Consider the following 16,899-nt stretch of genomic DNA (forward strand, 5'->3'; position numbering starts at 1 on the left):
AATCGTCCCACTTAATGCCAAGTATCCTTCTCAGCAGCTTCATCTCAAAAGCATCCAACCTTCTCTCCTCTGTTCTGGTCAGTGCCCAGGTGTACGAACCACACATCAGGACTAACAGTACTACTGCATTAAATATTCTCATCTTAGTTTTCAAGCTGATTTCATGCCTTGACCACACGTTTCTTCTCAGAACTTCAAAAGCTCTTGCTGCTCCTAGTTTTCTTCTTTGTATACTCTCAATTTGCCTCCCGTCTGCTACACACACACACACACACACACACACACACACACATTATATATATATATATATATATATATATAGATATATATATATATATATATATATATATTGAGTATTTGTGTTGTTTTATTCAGTAAGAACAGGTCATACAATGCTATATTTTTATCTTTAATTAAGTGGGAAATCCCACAGAATACATTGGACACAAAGTCAAATATAGTCAAGTTGTAACGAAACTATTTCAAAGAACTTGTTAGAATCTGTTTTGATTCAGTTAACCTGGGTGAATAAATTTAATGTAAGTCCAGGATTATTTTATTTTGACTCGGTCCGGTCATAAAACATGTTCCAGAAGGAATTGAAAGATAGAAGAAAGAGGATCACCAATGAAGATTTGCCTATATAAATCGATCAGCGGCAAATTGACGAAGTAATATTAGTGTTACAGAGACACTGACAATCTCAGTAAAATAGTTCATAATGCGTCACAATAAATAACTCATGTGTACTGATCTTACGGCCGATCATAAATTTCATAGTTACGAGTGTGTCGTGACTTGGAATCTGTGTTAACAAAGTTATTGTTCACAAAGTCAGTCACAGGGAGACCACAGCCTGGTAACAAGGACGTGGTATCTCAAGGCCACATTTGCACACGACACATCCACGGTTCGTTTTGAGAACGAAGCACCATACGAACCTTCAAGCTGCCCGGCACTCAGATGTAAACAAAGTGTTCGGTCGCTTTCGCATAGATTAAATGACTCAAAGATGCTTACCTCCTCCCACTGATAATACTAGCTGCTCAATGAGAATAGTAGGGGAATTTTAACATCAGAACTGGCCGAACCGGTAAAAAATTTGTGACCAAATAATTCATTCATCAATGTAATCTGATAGGTCCCTTGTATTAACAAACGAACAAAAATAAAAATAAAAAACCTAATGTCCGTGGTCCCAAAGAAAATTTTCAGACGGAAAACTATCCGAAATCGATTTTTTTTACATTTTCACGTTATATTCCTAAACTATGCATTTGATCGAGAAATTTATTATATGATAAATAAAAGTAAGTAAAATTATATTTTAATGATATATAGTGATGTACGCTTTGCTTTGTTTGTATAGTACCTATGATTCAACAAAGGTTGATGTTAAAACCCTGAAAATCCATTTCCCCCAAATTTCGTCTTGTAACTTTTTAAACAGACATTTTCTGAAGACATTTCGTTACACTATTAAAACATAACAAATTTTCTATATAATGGTGTATAATGATATATAACTAACTCAATTCGTGAGTTCCCCGTTGGACGAGTGGATTTTGTGCTCGGGCACCAATTCGGTGGTCCGAAGTTCGATTCTCGGCTCGGCCAACGCGGAACCAGAGGAATTTATTTCTGGTGACAGAAATTCATTTATCGATGTAATGTGGTTCGGATCCCACAATAAGCTGTAGGCCGTGGCTAGGTAACTAACTTAACTTTACGCAATTTGTGAAGGTGGTATGGTTCGAAATTGGTTCCCAATTCAACTCCATATCGGAAGGGAATCTAAGGGCCGAACTGGGAAATGATTTGTAACCAAATAATTCCTTCACCAATGTGTTCCGATAGGTCCCTAGTATTACTGAAAACCATAACGTCCGGGGCTCCAATTAAGCAAACTTTTATTGGGCAAAAATCCCAGAAATCGCGATTTTTCTTTGTTTTGCATTTTTGCATTTCACTCCTAAGCAATGCATTCTTTTTCGAAAACATCATTATTTACGAAATTTAAAGTAGATCAAATTAACCTTCTAATGATGTATAATGATGTATACTTTGTAGTATTAGTATAGCACCTATGATTCGACAAAGGTTTATGTTAAAACCCTGAAAATGCAATTTTTTCCGAATTTTGTCTTTCAACTCTTTCAATAGGCCTTTTTAAAACACAGCTTCGCTGCACTATTGATATATAACATTGTCTCTATAGATTACTTGTATAATGGTGTATGATAATGTATATTTTACTTCATTTGTGAAGGTGGTACTGCGCGGTTTTGAAAATGTTCCCGGTGAAGTTCCGTAAGTGCGCTACTTTCACGTTCGATAAATGAGATAAATCAAACAGTTTTCCGCTCTTTAAATAACATTTTATATGAATAATGATAGTCATTTTGACCATAGCGAATTCTTAGGTCTCGGAGGATTGTTAAATTCTTCAAGAACCAGGATATTACTTGATGCTTGCGATCATTAACAGTTATACCATTTTCACGTTGCTATCAAAGGTTTGCGTCTAATCCTGTATTGTCATCATCATACATTGACACTCAACACCGGTAAAAATATTAATTCTCATACTATAAGGAGCTGCACATAATCTTCGAAAGGACGTTGCCATAACCTTTAATTGCATGGCAATTCTTTCTGTGATAAAAGCTCACTATGGATTTTTGTATGCTAACTTTTGTAATCGATTTTTGGTAGAATCAGCTGCTGATAAAAGTTTGATTATTTCATACCACAAATCCTAAATCCTAAAGATTTAGAGAGGAGTGTCTAAAGTTTTCAAGAAACTTGCACCTTTTGTGCTATGTTAGATGTGAAAACAGTGTAGTCACTGAATCAATGTTTGCCATTTCAGATTAAAATTGAGTTGGAAATTAATAATTTTACTTAGAGATTAACATTGCTGAAAAGACAGTAAAACTGCCTTAGGAACTGTCGTGCTATAAATTTGCTATGAGCGGGCCTCAAGCGGAGACCAGAAACAAACTGTAAATATAGTATTTGTTTATTATTTTCTTTGGACAGAGAGCGGTAAAATACCGGCAAATGTCTAGCAGTTTGCCTCAAAACTACCAGAATAATAAGCGAGTATTATACTCCTGCTTACATTAGGCAAAGAAAGAAGGCCGAAGTCGCCGCCAGGCACAATCCGGACCTCGAACCGAACGCTCTAACATGGTGTTTCTGCGTTCGAGACAGTTTCGCAGCTTCGAAGCGATCTCATTTCGCGTCGTTTTGTCTGTCATTTGAATCACTTGGTGTATTTATTTTCTCTCGCTTCGATTTGAGCAAAGTGTCAGGATGTCGTCTACCAAAGGACAGGTTTGTATAGCGATAAATCTCAAACTATTTATTAATTTAGTGGTTTATAGTTGTCCGCCAAGCCTGCTTTAGCTGTACATTTGATGTATGGAAGAGAGGCAGCGAGGCAAGTCGGTACAAATAAAGAATTTTGATGAGAATGGAGGAACTGGGCAGAGTTTAGGGCTGGGCATGCACCGGTTAGGTCTGTGTCCAGACAGATTTGATTAGTGTATTGGATAGGTACATAATTTTATTCAAACATTTTATGTACTCCGCTTTGATAGTTATTGGTTGCGTATTCTGTTTTTTGTGAACATTGTTGCATGTACTCTTTGACATCAGTCGACATATCGTTATGTAATGACCGGCATGACAGTAGCCTATTGTACACTGTAATTGGCCATTGTGGCAAATTTAGAATTAAAACCTTAGATAAACCTGTTCTGTGTTAATGGGACTGTCGTAGGTAAATTTTTTATAAGCCCCTAAATACTACGGAAAAATAGGTATAGCTATTACCAACTTACCTACTAGGCTAGGTAGTATTGAAGTGTTCATCAGGTAGTAGGTACGTTTGAGACCGTTTTCAGTACCCTCTGTTTTAAATCTGTTTAAATCTTAAAATTTGGCCTTAATTTCTAACTTTGGGGAAAATACTTACTTCGAAAGGAGAGTAGAGGTCTTTAGCTCCGTTTCTCACCAACAACAAGTCGCGACTGATGCCCATCTCGGGTGTCAGGACGCGTTATAATGTACTTTTTCGGAGGGTGGCTTGCATTGATGGTAGGTGGCCTGCGTGGCCTGCTGTGATGATCTACCCTAGGTAGTAGTACTACTGTAGCTAACTTATTGTAGGTTAACAACCAGTCTTTAGATAGTTTTGCAGTCTAGCCTGTGGGTAAGCTGGTAATTCGAAGTTACAATGGCGCGCCTGCTTTTACTGTGGAAAAATAGCTAGTTCCTTGTTGGACGAATCGGTTACATGCTTGACTATACCGATCTCAGGGTCCGGGTTCGATTCCCCGCTCTGCCAATGCGGAATCAGCAGACTTTATTTCTGGTGATAGAAATCTACTATTTCTCATTGTGGTTCGGATCCCACAATAAGCTGTAGGTCCCGTCGCTAGGTAACCAATTGGTACCTAGCCAAGTAAAACTATCTAGCCTAATCCTTTTGGTCCAGGGTAGATCTAAGCCCTTATTCCACGCGAACTGTACTGTGGCAGTTTACGGTTTTCTATAGAATTTTACCTCCTATCTCTACCCAACAATGATGGGGTACTTTGGGAATTCAGGGTTTTGGTTGGGGAAGAACAAGCGTAAACAAAGCGGCCATCTTTGTATTCTGGTAGAGGAGGACGGATATGAAAACCTTCAGTGAGCCATATGTTCAATGGAAGGGAGTGGCTGGGGGAAGGTGGGGTACTCGGGGTGGTGGGTTTAGAAGGTACAAGTTGGTAAAGAGGTGAGGGGGTTGTTGTTAGGTAGAGTCTTCGGCATAAATAATAGTTGATCAAGAAAGACCCCCATAGGGGGTAGTGCCGTCAGTGGTCCTCATTTGGTGCAACGTAGGCATTACTTGAGATTCTTTGCAGCATCCCTTCGGACCCTAGCTGCAACCACTTTCATTCGTTTTACTGTACCTCCATTCATATTCTCTTTCTTCCAACTTACCGTCCACCCTCTCTTAATAATTATTTCATTGTGCAATGGCAAAGTTTTCCTCCTGTATATAACACCTCTCCAACCTTTTACTGTCAATTTCTGTGTTAGCACCAAATAGCTTTAGTTGCCCCAGTACTTGGCATAATGCCAAAAATCTATACGTATAGGTAAATCAAATCTGATCTTTCCATACATGTCGCTATTTAAAGTAGTACCTATTTGCATGATTTTCCAACTTTTGATTGAATGTTCATTTGTAGTTATCATTTGCATGAATATTTCTAGCTTTTAGTACCATTTATATGGACATATCTAGTTTTCTAAACACCATTTCTACTAGGTGTGTACATGTTCTTTTTACTTTGAGCCCTAGACTAGGTTTATAAGATAAGAAACTGCAATGGCCTTTTTTGAAATTTTTACAGTTTTTTTAAAGGCAGACTTTCAGCATTTCTTTTTACTTCTTAATAGTCATTTCTGTCATAGTTTACAAGGCCCTAGCTCTGGTTTACCTTTGTAAGATTTTTTCTTAATGCTATCTCCTGTGTTCACTATATATACTATTTTTTTTTTTTTTCTTTTTTTTTTGGTTGCTGTATCCACTCTATAGACTAAATCATTTGAGTATCTAGTGCTTTGAGGTCTTCATACCAGATTGAATAAGAGTGGACCATTGTCATCGTCAGTTGACTAGTAACTTCGTATGGGAAGGATGGAATGACCTTTCAGTGGTTTTATTCTGCCCTCATTTTTCATTGCATGCTTTGCTCATGTAATATTTTGGACTCCTGGACTTTATATTCCAGTTCTTAATTATATGGGACATTCTTCCTAAATCTGTTACTCCCCATTACTCTTTTGATTTGTCTGTACTGTATATTCTAGTCCCTCTTCTGCAGTTGACACAGATGTGCTTGTTACCCCATTTCCCTTTACATTTTCATATTCTCTAAGAATCCTATGAAGAACTATAGTTAAGTCCAGCTTAATTGACGTACATAAATTACTCTCTCTTTTGACATATGTATATTGGATCCCATTTAAGAGATCTTCCAGTTAAAACATGATTGTAAGCAAGTTACAGGCAGTCCCCTGTTTATTGCCGGGGTGCTGATAAGCAAAAACCGCCGTTAACAGAAATTTGGCGATGTATGCCACCAAGTTTCTGTTAATGGCACCAATGGTGCCTCTTCTAGTTATGTTATGCTGCCATAACTCTATTATTGGCATCTTATGGCACCATTAACCGAAACGTGACTTATGGCGCCATAAATTGCCGATGTTATGGTGTTAGACAATTGCCATTAACCAAGACTGCAGAAAACTGGGGACTGCCTGTATTTTTATTTATCACAACTTTTCTAAGCAGTTGCCACACATATATTGTTCTCTTCAGGATCTTGCCATTTCCCCAACTTGGTTGGCTAGTTCTCTCAAAGCTCAGTGTCCATCTTCACATTGTTCTGGAGATCGCTGTTTTTGGTGCGGTGACAGATCTCAACTTGACATGACCTTATATCATTTGCTGTTTCTTTGTCTAATGGTTGTTCAGAATGTACTAGTACTTTCATAACTGAAGGAGGTTCTCTGTCACCTCGGCTGGGGAGTTACCGTATGTGATAAAATAACTGAAATTTTATGCTTGTTCCTTCCCCAGCACACTTCAGGTCATGGTGTTTCAACTTTTGTACAAATTATTTTGTTTCTACGTGCCCTTGTTGTTGTTGTATTAAGCCAACACTTCTTGTTGGCACGGGCCTTTCCCTTGTTCGGCCCGTAGGTGATCTGAAAAGGTTCATTAGGTTCATGGTTAGTTTTATGAATTTGGAAATATTTTTAGTTGTAGAGATAGGAGTGAACAGGGGAAGGATGATGGGGTCAGTAAAAGAGGGCCATCGTGTCATATTGAAGTAGACGTTTGAACTAGAAGCCCTTTAAAGGGTTGGCTTATTTCCACTTTGCCCACCTCCTTTTTCAAACATGGTAGTCAGCTATATAATGCAGAGGTAAGATTCATTTAGAAAATGTAAATATACATAATTCAAGATGTATTTTTTAAACACTTGCTCTCCATTATATAATTTCCTCTCCCTGCTTCCCCACATTCGAGGTGGACAGAAGTAGACTGGTCTACTAGGAGTGTATGCCATGCAATGTAAAAACACCACACAAACAAACAAACTAGGAGTGTATGTACTTATCGGCCCTCTGGTGGAGGTGTGGGATTAGTAGATGGGTAGGAGGTGGATATTCACAGGAAACCGAGTGCTCTTATTTTTTGTCTGTCGAACAACCGCTGGCACGGAAGTAAAACCTTTAGAATGGAGAGGTAACTAATTAAAAAATTAAATGTTAATTAAGTATTGATATATTACCAAACTTGAGGTTCCAGCTCTGGGAATACTTTATGTAAAAGGTTCAGGTTTTTATAGCTAGGAAAATGCAGTAGAGTGTCTGAAATTTACTGTTAAGTGTTTCAGACTGGTAATTATCTGAATTAATGCTACTTAAAGTCCATTTTACTTATTTATTGCAATTACATTGATTCATTAATTAATTTTTTCTAAAACAATCTGCCTTTAGTGTTTTCAGTTTTCTATGTATTAGCCATTTCTTGTAAACTTGATGTGTTCATTATTACGTACTGTATTTTTAAGATGTATTACTTGAGTAATGCAGTTGGATATATTACTTTATATGTGTTCTTTAACATTTTTCTTGTGTCTTATTGTTAATTATTGTTTATTTTGTATACCACACTATTTTTCCAGTTAATATGGTGGAATATTGTTAATTTGTTAATTTCTACATTTTCCTAAAAGTGTTCCATTTATTTTCTGTGTAATTTATTTCAAGATTTTTCTTAACACCTAAACCATTGGTTATAAGTCAGTTATTACTGCAGAGTTTAGAATGTTACTGGATAGTCAAATTATGGCATGCGAAACTGTTATCTAAGGTAATTTTTTGTTTTCTTCTTTTAAGGTTATCAATTGCAAAGCTGCAGTTGCGTGGGAGAAGGAGAAACCTCTTTCTATAGAAGAAATTGAAGTCGCTCCTCCAAAGGCAGGAGAAGTCAGGATAAAGGTTAGTGTTGGTGGAAAGTACTACACATTTATAACTTGACAATGTTTTAAACCTCATGGTTCTAAGTGCTCTTATTTTGTAATTATTTCTGTGGGAAATACAAGCTATTGCTTTCATTTAGGAATATCCTCAGTGTGACCTGGAAACAGTCGTTCAATTATTTTAACAAGGAAATTGGTGGTGAGTGAGTGATGGAGTTCCCCACTCAACTTTTGAAAGTCAGTAGAAGTTTTTCTTTGGTGGGTGTTTTGTGTAGATGTTTAGTGTGCTGTGCTGAATGACTGTGGAGTCAAAGCTTCTTTTCTTCTTCCTCCAAATGATGGATGTTAATAAGAAAGTGAACAGTGTAAGTGTAAAGGACATGACTGGCCTTATATTTCATATTTCTGCCAAAATTTGCCTATTCTGCAAGGAAAAGGGTCACAGTAATAACACCTGCAGTGTTTTTCCATCCCTTCTCTTGAGTTACTGTAGTCAGTCTCTCAAGAAATTTTTGTGTTGGCTTCATGGTTTCCTGGCCATGTACCAATAATCAGTTGCATCTCTGGAGGCCCTCACCTTGCTCAGAATCAACTGTGTGTTCAAACTGCTGTTTTATATGCCAGGAGGTTTTGGCTGTCCTTTGAACAGGCTTTTGAACTTGGTAAGTTTTTCTCTTATGCATTAGTATATATTTGTTGTGCAGTATATTAATTGTTGCAGCTGGTCAGGCACTCTAGGTCAAGGGATTCTAGTGAATTATCCTTCTCTTGCTGTAGACTGTATTCCTTATCCCTTTTACAGTTTGCCACATGGAGGTACATAGCTTTCGAGTACAGGCAGCCCCCGGTTAATGGCAGGGGTTCCCTTCCTGGGGACCTGACGCTAACTGAAATTCAAAAGTCTACAGCGCCACAATCCACCTTATGGTGCCCTGAACTTGTTAACCCTTAAACGCCGACTGGACGTATTTTACGTCGACATTTTTTGTCTCTCGGGTGCCGACTGGACGTATTTTACGTCGACATACAAAAGTTTTTTTAAAAATTCGCGGAAAAATACTTTTAGGCCTACCAGCCGAAAACTCTTGAATCACGCGCCTTGGGGGATGCTGGGAGTTCACGGATCAAGGTGTTGTTTTGTTTACAATCATTACGCAGGCGCGCAAGCGCGAATTTCTTTCTTGCCGCACTAAAAAGTATCTGACACATCTCGGAAATTATTTCGTCACTTTGACATAATTTTTTTACCATTTTAAATTAGCCGTTACATGGAGTATTATATATGAAAATGTGCGCATTTTTATGTAGAATACAACAAAAAATACTCATGATTGTAGCTTTTATCAGTTTTGAGATATTTTCATATAAATAACGATAAGTGCCAAAATTTCAACCTTCGGTCAACTTTGACTCTACCGAAATGGTCGGAAAACGCAATTGTAAGCTAAAACTCTTATATTGTAGTAATATTCAATCATTTACCTTAATTTTGCAACTAATTGGAAGTCTCTAGCACAATATTTTGATTTATGGTGAATTTATGAAAAAACTTTGTCCTTACGTCCACGCGGTAAACTCTTCCGAAAAAAATCATACATGCGATTGTGGTAATGTTTGCACCATTTTAAATTAGCCGTTACATAAAGTTTTATATATGAAAATGTGCAAAATTTCATGCACAATACAACTAAAAACAACCCATGGTTGTAGCTTTTATCAATTTTGAAATATTTTCATATAAAAAATGATAAGTGACAAATTTTCAACCTTCGGTCAACTTTGACTCTACCGAAATGGTAAAAAAACGCAATTGTAAGCTAAAACGCTTATATTATAGTACATAATATTCAAGCATTTACCTTCATTTTGCAACAAATTGGAAGTCTCTAGCACAATATTTCGATTTATGGTGAATTTATGAAAAAAATAACATTTTCTTTACGTCCGCGCGGTAACTCTTCCGAAAAAATCATACGTGCGATTGTGGTAATGTTTGCAACATTTTAAATTAGCCGTTACATAAAGTTTTATATATGAAAATGTGCGCAATTTCATGTATAATACAACAAAAAATAGTTGAAGGTTGTAGCTTTTCTCATTTTTGAAATATTTGCATATAAATCACGATAAAATGGAAAAAAAAAAACCCACGTTCGGTCAAATTTGACTCTACCGAAATGGTCGAAAATCGCAATTGTAAGATAAACTCTTACAGTCTAGTAATATTCAGTCATTTATCTTCATCGTGAAACAAATTCAAGTCTCTAGCACAATATTTAAATTTATGGTGAATTTTTAAAAAAAATTTAAAAAAAACTTTCCTTCCCTCCGCGTGCGGATTCCCCGCCACAAATCTCCGAAATGCGTAAGTCCCATTCTCGGAATATTTGCTCCGTTTCATATTAGGCATTTCATAGAGTTTTATATATGAAAATGTGCACAATTTCAAGTAGAATAAAACGAAAAATATTTGAAAGTTGTAGCTTTTCTTATTTCCGAAATAATTGCATATAAAAAAATATATAAAAAAAATTCGACATACGGTCAACTTTAACTCGTCAGATATGGTCAAAAACTGCATTTGTAAGCTAATATTCTTACAGTATAGTAATATTCAATCATTTGTCTTCATTTTGAAAGAAAATGGAAGTCTCTAGGACAATATGTAGATTTATTGGTGAAATTTTTGAAAAAAAATATTTGTTTACGTCCGCGCGTTACCAATTCATGCATTATTTTGTGATAATATTTTCTCTGTGTTGCTTTTATTGTTTTACAATGTGTTATATACCAAAATGATTGAAATTTAGTGTACATTACAACGAAAAAAAAAAAGGAACTTGTTACCTTTAACCATTTTGCGCACAGCGCGATTTGAATACAATTATATATGAAATTTTGTTTTTGCGCTATCATATATCGCATTATTTATATATGATAATGATAATTTTTTTCATTTCTGATGGTTGCATACTAAACACCAGGCAATGACAAAAAAAAGGAGCCAAAAATGAACTCTTGAAAAGTAAGCGCGCTGTGATTTTTTGAAAAAAATATTTTTTCCGCTTCTGCGCTCATTCTGAAACGTCTCCGGCACACGGGAGACTTTTTTTTTTACCGCTTCGGCGTTTAAGGGTTAATGATGCCTTAGACAGTGTCACGGCCAGATATTTTGGCCCGTTATGTAATAATTCTGTAATGAAAATGTCGAATTTCATTTGCTTAATAATTTACTATGGTCTGCATGGTAGTTCTACAAAGTTTTAATGCCAGATTCGATGTGAGAGAGAGAGAGAGAGAGAGAAACCGTTTTCAGACATAAAGTTTCCTCCATCTCTTTATTTTTAATATTTTCTAGTTAAATAAATTAGAAAAGCAAATTAGAATGATAAAAGTACCGTTAGTAACGTTTTAATTGTTGCTTAAACGCTGGAGCCATAAACAACCGAACAATAACAGTTTTTTTGCTACTACAACAAACGAACCAAATCTGATAATATTAATGTTTTGCTTGCACTTGAGCCATCATATGATAGTAAAAGATTACCATAGTTATGTTACAAATGACGTTAATTAGCGAGTAGAAGGCCATCTGCCACCACCTACAGCAACCAGAGGGCCTCCATAGGACATATACATGTGACTGATAGTGAAGAATTTCCATGAAAATCCATCATTGAAGATATAGGAGAGATCGTCCCTCAGTCGAATGCAGCGTCAACTATGCAGTCAGCAGAACCCATGTCGTCATTCCCATTTATGACCACACAGCAGATTACTGTTAGAGAGAGAGAGAGAGAGAGAACATTGTGTGTAGTGCAGAGAAATTTAAAACTACAATAGTACAATTATATGAGAGAGAGAGAGAGAGAGAGAGCATTGTGTGTAGTAGCAGAGAAATTTAAAACAAAACAATAGTACAATTATATCATAAGACAAAAGGGTACCAAGTCAAACATCATAGGTAAATGATATTTAAAACAGTCCATAAGGTTGGTATTCCTGCATGACCGCTGTATTCTTCAGCAGTAAAGGGGCTCCGAAAGCAGCAAGGAACACACCACTGACAGCACTAACTGCTTCCAAATTCTCACTTCTTCACAGCACAAACACACGAAACAAAAATGAGTGAAGTGGCAGCTCTGTCAGAGGGAACCGAAGCAGAGGGCTCGCAAATTCTGGGCGACTGCAGCCGCTGCCATACTTCCAGACAAGAAGTAGGGCTGACAACTGCAGGGCCTGTAAAGAAACGTAATATTCTCTCCCTCAGGATAGGAGATTTCTATCCTGAGAGAGGCTGAAAGAAATATTTATGTGAGGATGGAGGGAAAGATGGAAGTGAGCTGTACTGACCCATACAACCCACACCCCACTCTCACCAAAATGATGGAAAGAGGTGAGATGACAGTCACAACTGGCCTTGCAAGCAGACAGGAAGATTGCAATCGTGCTCCATTAAAATTTGTGTTTAAGAAGCATGGGAATGTACTCCTATGCCAGTCAGCCAAATCCTAGCATAAAAAAACTTGTCTGCAACATGAACCCATGCATCTTGAACATCCTGAAACACACTCTGAAAGACTAAAACATTACAAAGTTCCCAGAAATCTGTGAGAAGATAAAAGGATGCATAAAAACATTAATGTCAATAAAAATGCTTCCTAATTATCATAATAAAACAAAAGTAAAATACTAAAAAACAAAAGTAACTGGGCTCTGTTTCCTTGAAGGGACAATACTCCCTTGGGAGACGGATCAGCATATCACTTACAGTGCAAGTGATGATGATGCAGAGGAAAAGTCGCATTTACTGCAATTTGCATCTGTCCCAAGGAAGGTCAACACGGAAAACAAGGATGACTGTCTAAAAACTAACATCTACGGACCTTCTGGGTCAAACAAAATGAAACTATGCACTGTTTACGATAAAAAAAACCAGCTTGGGAAAAGGAGAGCAAGGCAATACGCAACTCTCCAAGGCAGTTGAAGAAAGACTGGTGCATCATGAGGTTCCAAGCCTGGTCAGTGACCAACATCCACCTTGTCTAAGCATGAGTTGCCAGATGCCACAGATTCCTTGTCTTACAATCTTTGATTGTTTTTAACCGGTTTCTAGGTTGGCGTTAGAGATTATCCTATTTTTAAGACGGAAGGTTTGTTAACTATGAAAATTACAAATTGATTAAGAATTTGTCATTTTTTGCATTATACCTTTATTTGGTATGGAAGGGTTTTTAGTGCCGTTGTCTGGTTATTGGTTTCTTAGGCATCTTTTCCTCTGCTCTTTTAAAAGTTATCCTTTACTTCGCAGTGTCCAATAATATTGTATGTAGTCTTGTATTACTAATTTGTTATGAAATACAAACAGGCCGATCATGTTTTGCTTTGGAAAAATCAGCTGAGGGCGGAGGTAAGATTATCTCGCCGTATTTAACTTGATTCAAAGCAAATTTCTTGCTTCTATGTAGCGTAAATTAATCTCCAGAAACTATTCATATGTGACAAGGTTATTTTTCTTTATATTAAGTGTTTTTAAGCAAATTTGAAATAAATACGTGAACTAGACTTGGTTATTTTTTCATTATTTAATAGATGGCACTGTTGTCTGATTATCGGTATGTATTTCGGTACGTGCTGAAGCACCGAGAGACCCTCATAAAATACAAACATAATGAATATGCATCTTTTCCTTGGCTCTTTTAAAAAGTTATGCTTTATTACTTCACTGTATCCAATATATATACTGTGTTTAGTCTCGTATAGTATTATAAAATACAGTGAACCCTCGTTTATCGCGGTAGATAGGTTCCAAACCCGGCCGCGATAGCTGAAAATCCGCGAAGTAGGGACAGCATATTTACGTATTTATTTAACATGTATATTCAGACTTTTAAAACCCTCTTTTTACGTAGTACTGTTAACAAACCACCCTTTAATGTACAGAACACTTAATGCATGTACTACAGTACCCTAAACTAAAACAGGCACAAATATTAAAATGTTAGAATATTAAAGTATAAAAAAATAAAGATTGTTACTGTACTCACCATGAAAGAAGTTGAAGAAAAACTTGAATGATGATGGCGATGAATTTGCTGCACAGTAGAAATGATGATGATGAAGCTGATGATGTCTTCTACTGTGCAGCCAATGATAGTATTTTATGTCTCTTCAGACGGAGGTGTCTTTTCCTGGGACACCTCTTCAACTTCTTCCTGGGACACTTCTTCAATTTCTTCCGAAGGCATAGTAGCAGGAGGAACTGGCTCTTTTTTGCGAGGCTGGAAGAACATTGTGATCGGAAGTTGCTGCCGCTGCTTCTTTTTTCGCTCGAAGAGCATCCTGTAGGGAGTCATGTCTTCATCGATTTTGTTGCAGAATTGCAGAGAATGAACCATATCCTCATCTCCCACTCTTGCGACAATTCTTTCAACTCCTTCGTAAGGTTGCAGAGCTTGGCAAGCCGTTCTAATGTTAAGCCCATTTCTTTGACAATTTCTTGGGTCTCTTCCTGTGTTTCACTGTCTTCGTCACTGGCCGATTTTGTCAGGTCTTCGAGGTCTGCGTCAGTTAGTGGCTGGGAATGGCAGTCCAACAACTCATCGACGTCTTCAGTCGTCATGTCGCCAAACCCATCACCTCCAATTATCGCAGCCAACTGCACAGATTTCCGTACTGCAGAGTGTTGAATCTCAGCAGGTGTAAATCCCTCGTCATCGTAAACAATCTGGGGCCACAACTTCTTCCAGCTCGCATTAACAGTAGCAGATTTCATTTCTTTCAGTGCCTTCTGGATGTTCTGCAGGCACGTGGCTATTGTGTACTGCCGCCAGTACGCCTTCAAATTGAATGTTTCATCCTCATCAACTTGGGCAGCATCCACACACGCAACGAGGTCCGCCAAGGTATTCTTCGTGTAGAGGGCCTTGAACGCCCTGATAACCCCCTGGTCCATCGGTTGAATTAATGACGTTGTGTTGGGTGGCAGGAACTCAACCTGAATGCCCTCATGCGACAGATCAGTTGCGTGTCCACCAGCGTTATCCATAAGGAGAAGGATCTTAAATGGCAAGCCCTTCCCTAAGAGATATTTACTGACTTGCGGGATAAAACACTGGTGGAACCAGTCGGAGGTCAGCATCTTCGTAATCCATGCTTTTGGATTATGCATCCAGTACTCGGGAAGGAGATTCTTATTTTTATTTTTAAAAGCGCGAGGGTTTTTTCGATTTGTAAATAAGCCCGGCTTTAGCAAAAATCCAGCAGCATTGCCACACATCACAAGGGTAACACGATCTTTGAATGCTTTAAAGCCAGAGGCTTTGGCTTCTTCTTTGAACAGGAAAGTTCGCGACGGCATTCTCTTCCAAAACAAGCCGGTCTCATCCATATTAAACACTTGTTCGGGCTTGTATCCACCTTCAGTGATAATATTCTTAAATGTCTCATTCGCGTAAGTTTCAGCAGCGGTAGTGTCAGCGGAAGCAGCCTCGCCATGCAGGGAAACGCTTTTCAGGCTGAAGGGTTTCTGAAACTTCGCGAACCATCCTTTGCTGGCAGAAAAACGTTGTTTCTGAGGCTGGGAATCAGTGGATGTCCCTGCTTGAGGTTCATCTAGTACAACATCTTCGTCTTCTTCAGCATGGTCGCCATCGTTGTCTTGAGGTTCCTTTGCCGCAAAATTCTCATACAAACTCAAAGCCTTGGTTCGGATGGTGTTCGTATCCAAGGCTATGTTCTTCTTCCGGCAGTCGGCAATCCAGATTGCTAAAGCACCTTCCATACGGACGATCGTTTTATTACGAGCAATAACAACTCGCTTCGCTGACCTGCTAAAGGTGATGGCAGCCATCTTTCTAATGTTCACCTTGTCCTTCTTAATGTAGCGAACGGTGGATTCGTTCACTCCAAAATGGCGGGCTGCGGCCGCGTAACTTCTGCCTTCTTTCAACATATCGAGAAGTGTCACCTTCTCAGCAATCGTCATCATTTTTCGGTGGCGTTTAGGCTCACTACCAGCCTTAGCAGAAGCAGAACGCTTGGGAGCCATTGAACGCTTGGGAGCCATTGCAGGGGTTAAACAGAAAGTTCAACAAAAAGTTCAACTTCAAACAGTCACGCACAGCACAGGTTAAAGTTACACAGTAACGTAGCAGCATCTACCTGGCGAGAGAGCGGCAAACAAAGTGGCCGCGAGAAGATGCTACTGGTCGGAGACAAGCCAAGCTGCTGCGGATCGGAGAAGCGGTCAAAACACCAATCACAGGCTAGATTACAAAACTTGGGAGCTGATTTGTCATCTATCAGCGTTGGAACCAATCACAGTCCGTCTTACATGCTACGTAGTAGTTACAAATTCAAATACAAGGTACTATATATGCTTTACGTACGCTATTTTACGCTTGTTTCGTTGTAGGATATGTACGCTTATTCGAGATGTGATTTTTGCAACAAACAGTATTATTGGATGCAGTACTATGTATACATACAAAAGATTCATGGAAAAGATGCACATCCATTACATTTGTAGTAGTAGCCATCAGCAGTCTTACACCATTCAAATATGACAAAGTCAGACTGCATCTGATTTGCGTTTCATGTTCGATTTAATTTTACTACGTATACTGAATTATCGTATGATCACATTCTCTTTTCGTGTTTTATTTCTTTCTGTACTGAATTATGTCATATGTAATGCAATGAACCATCAGTAAGAGCAGATATTACTAATTATTGATGGAATTAACAAAATATTTGGAGTCTTCATATATCGCGGCTATTTTCAAAATTTCCGGGAAATCCGCGATATATTTCTTTTATAATATATACATACGTAATGAAAAAA

The 16,899-nt window shown here is 37.9% G+C and overlaps 1 protein-coding gene across 1 annotated transcript in view; it reads left to right on the forward strand.

The window, feature by feature from the left end:
• Positions 1–3,205: 3,205 nt before the first annotated feature.
• The window catches only part of LOC135203183 (alcohol dehydrogenase class-3-like), a 45,269-nt gene continuing 31,575 nt past the window's right edge, over positions 3,206–16,899 (forward strand). Inside the window, exons 1-2 of the mRNA XM_064232895.1 lie at positions 3,206–3,339; positions 7,972–8,073. Of these exons, the coding sequence (XP_064088965.1) occupies positions 3,319–3,339; positions 7,972–8,073 (123 nt within the window). The 5' untranslated portion in view covers positions 3,206–3,318. The remainder of the gene's footprint in view (positions 3,340–7,971; positions 8,074–16,899) is intronic.

The sequence above is a fragment of the Macrobrachium nipponense genome, chromosome 33 (genome assembly GCF_015104395.2).
Source record: "Macrobrachium nipponense isolate FS-2020 chromosome 33, ASM1510439v2, whole genome shotgun sequence".
NCBI lineage: Eukaryota > Metazoa > Arthropoda > Malacostraca > Decapoda > Palaemonidae > Macrobrachium > Macrobrachium nipponense.